Source organism: Penaeus monodon, chromosome 19 (assembly GCF_015228065.2).
Source record: "Penaeus monodon isolate SGIC_2016 chromosome 19, NSTDA_Pmon_1, whole genome shotgun sequence".
Classification (NCBI taxonomy): domain Eukaryota; kingdom Metazoa; phylum Arthropoda; class Malacostraca; order Decapoda; family Penaeidae; genus Penaeus; species Penaeus monodon.
This window is the reverse complement of record NC_051404.1, coordinates 26,696,721-26,697,654: the sequence shown is the minus strand read 5'-3', so window position 1 is coordinate 26,697,654 and position 934 is coordinate 26,696,721. Positions and strand designations below refer to the sequence as shown.

At 41.9% G+C, this 934-nt stretch overlaps 1 protein-coding gene across 1 annotated transcript in view; it reads right to left on the bottom strand.

Annotated features, from left to right (window-relative positions):
- The window catches only part of LOC119585369, an 8,297-nt gene extending 8,235 nt beyond the window's left edge, over positions 1-62 (bottom strand). The window contains exon 1 of the mRNA XM_037934038.1: positions 25-62. Within this exon, the coding sequence (XP_037789966.1) occupies positions 25-62 (38 nt within the window). The remainder of the gene's footprint in view (positions 1-24) is intronic.
- Between the last annotated feature and the right edge of the window lie 872 nt (positions 63-934).

Below are 934 nucleotides of genomic sequence, written 5' to 3'. Positions count from 1 at the left end.
GAACTCTCTATGATTCTAGCCTACTGCACATGCGCTGTAGCCAGATTCACAGCTGTGAACATAACTTCTTGTAAATAAATGGTTCGGATAAATAAACTTGTGAATTAAATTTAGCTCTATAGAAAATATTTATCGATATACCAAAACGTAATTTGAAGCTGGTTTTGTGAACGTGACGAGCTTAAAATAAGTGAGCAAGGGGGATCCCCGCGTGGATGAGTTGCCAGTTCATGTTTTTCATTAAGGACGGAGGCAAGTTTGCTTGGAGGCGTGTGGAACCTATGTATTAGAAATGGAAAATTATGCAGCATCATGAATCTATGGCGAGTCAGTAAGTATTATTTCATTCAATCCCCGGTGTGTTGTACTCTCCTTAGGAACAAACAACGTTAAGTTGCCACAGCTAACTAAAAATTTCCCGCCCACGACCTTCTGCCACTTGTATTTCGTCGTTTTAACATGCAGGTGGGCGCCAGAGCCGAGTGCTGCACGGGTATTTCCAAGTTACGCTAAAACCTCGTAGTGTTCACCTCTGCCTTAAACGCCAATGGTTTAACAAATTTCCCGGTTATACGCGTTCGTTATGAACTTAAGTCGACTAATTAATTCAAATGAAATTTTCAAAGTAAAAAATAACAATAATTTCAACACAATGGGAGAACACAACACACTATAACGACAAGCAGCAAAGATATATATCCAAGCCAGCAAGCAGGCGGACAGTCTGCACAACACCTGCGTGGCGCACACCTGTACACATCGATTTACGAAGATAAACGCTTGCAAACCCGTTACAGCAATTCGAACGTCAGCATTCCATTATCACGGATCAATAATACTAGCTTTGAGTAATTCTGAGGGCAGAAAACGGGGTCCCGATGCCATAAATAACACGGCTATTCACACGACACCGCAGTCTTCAGGGCTATTTCCT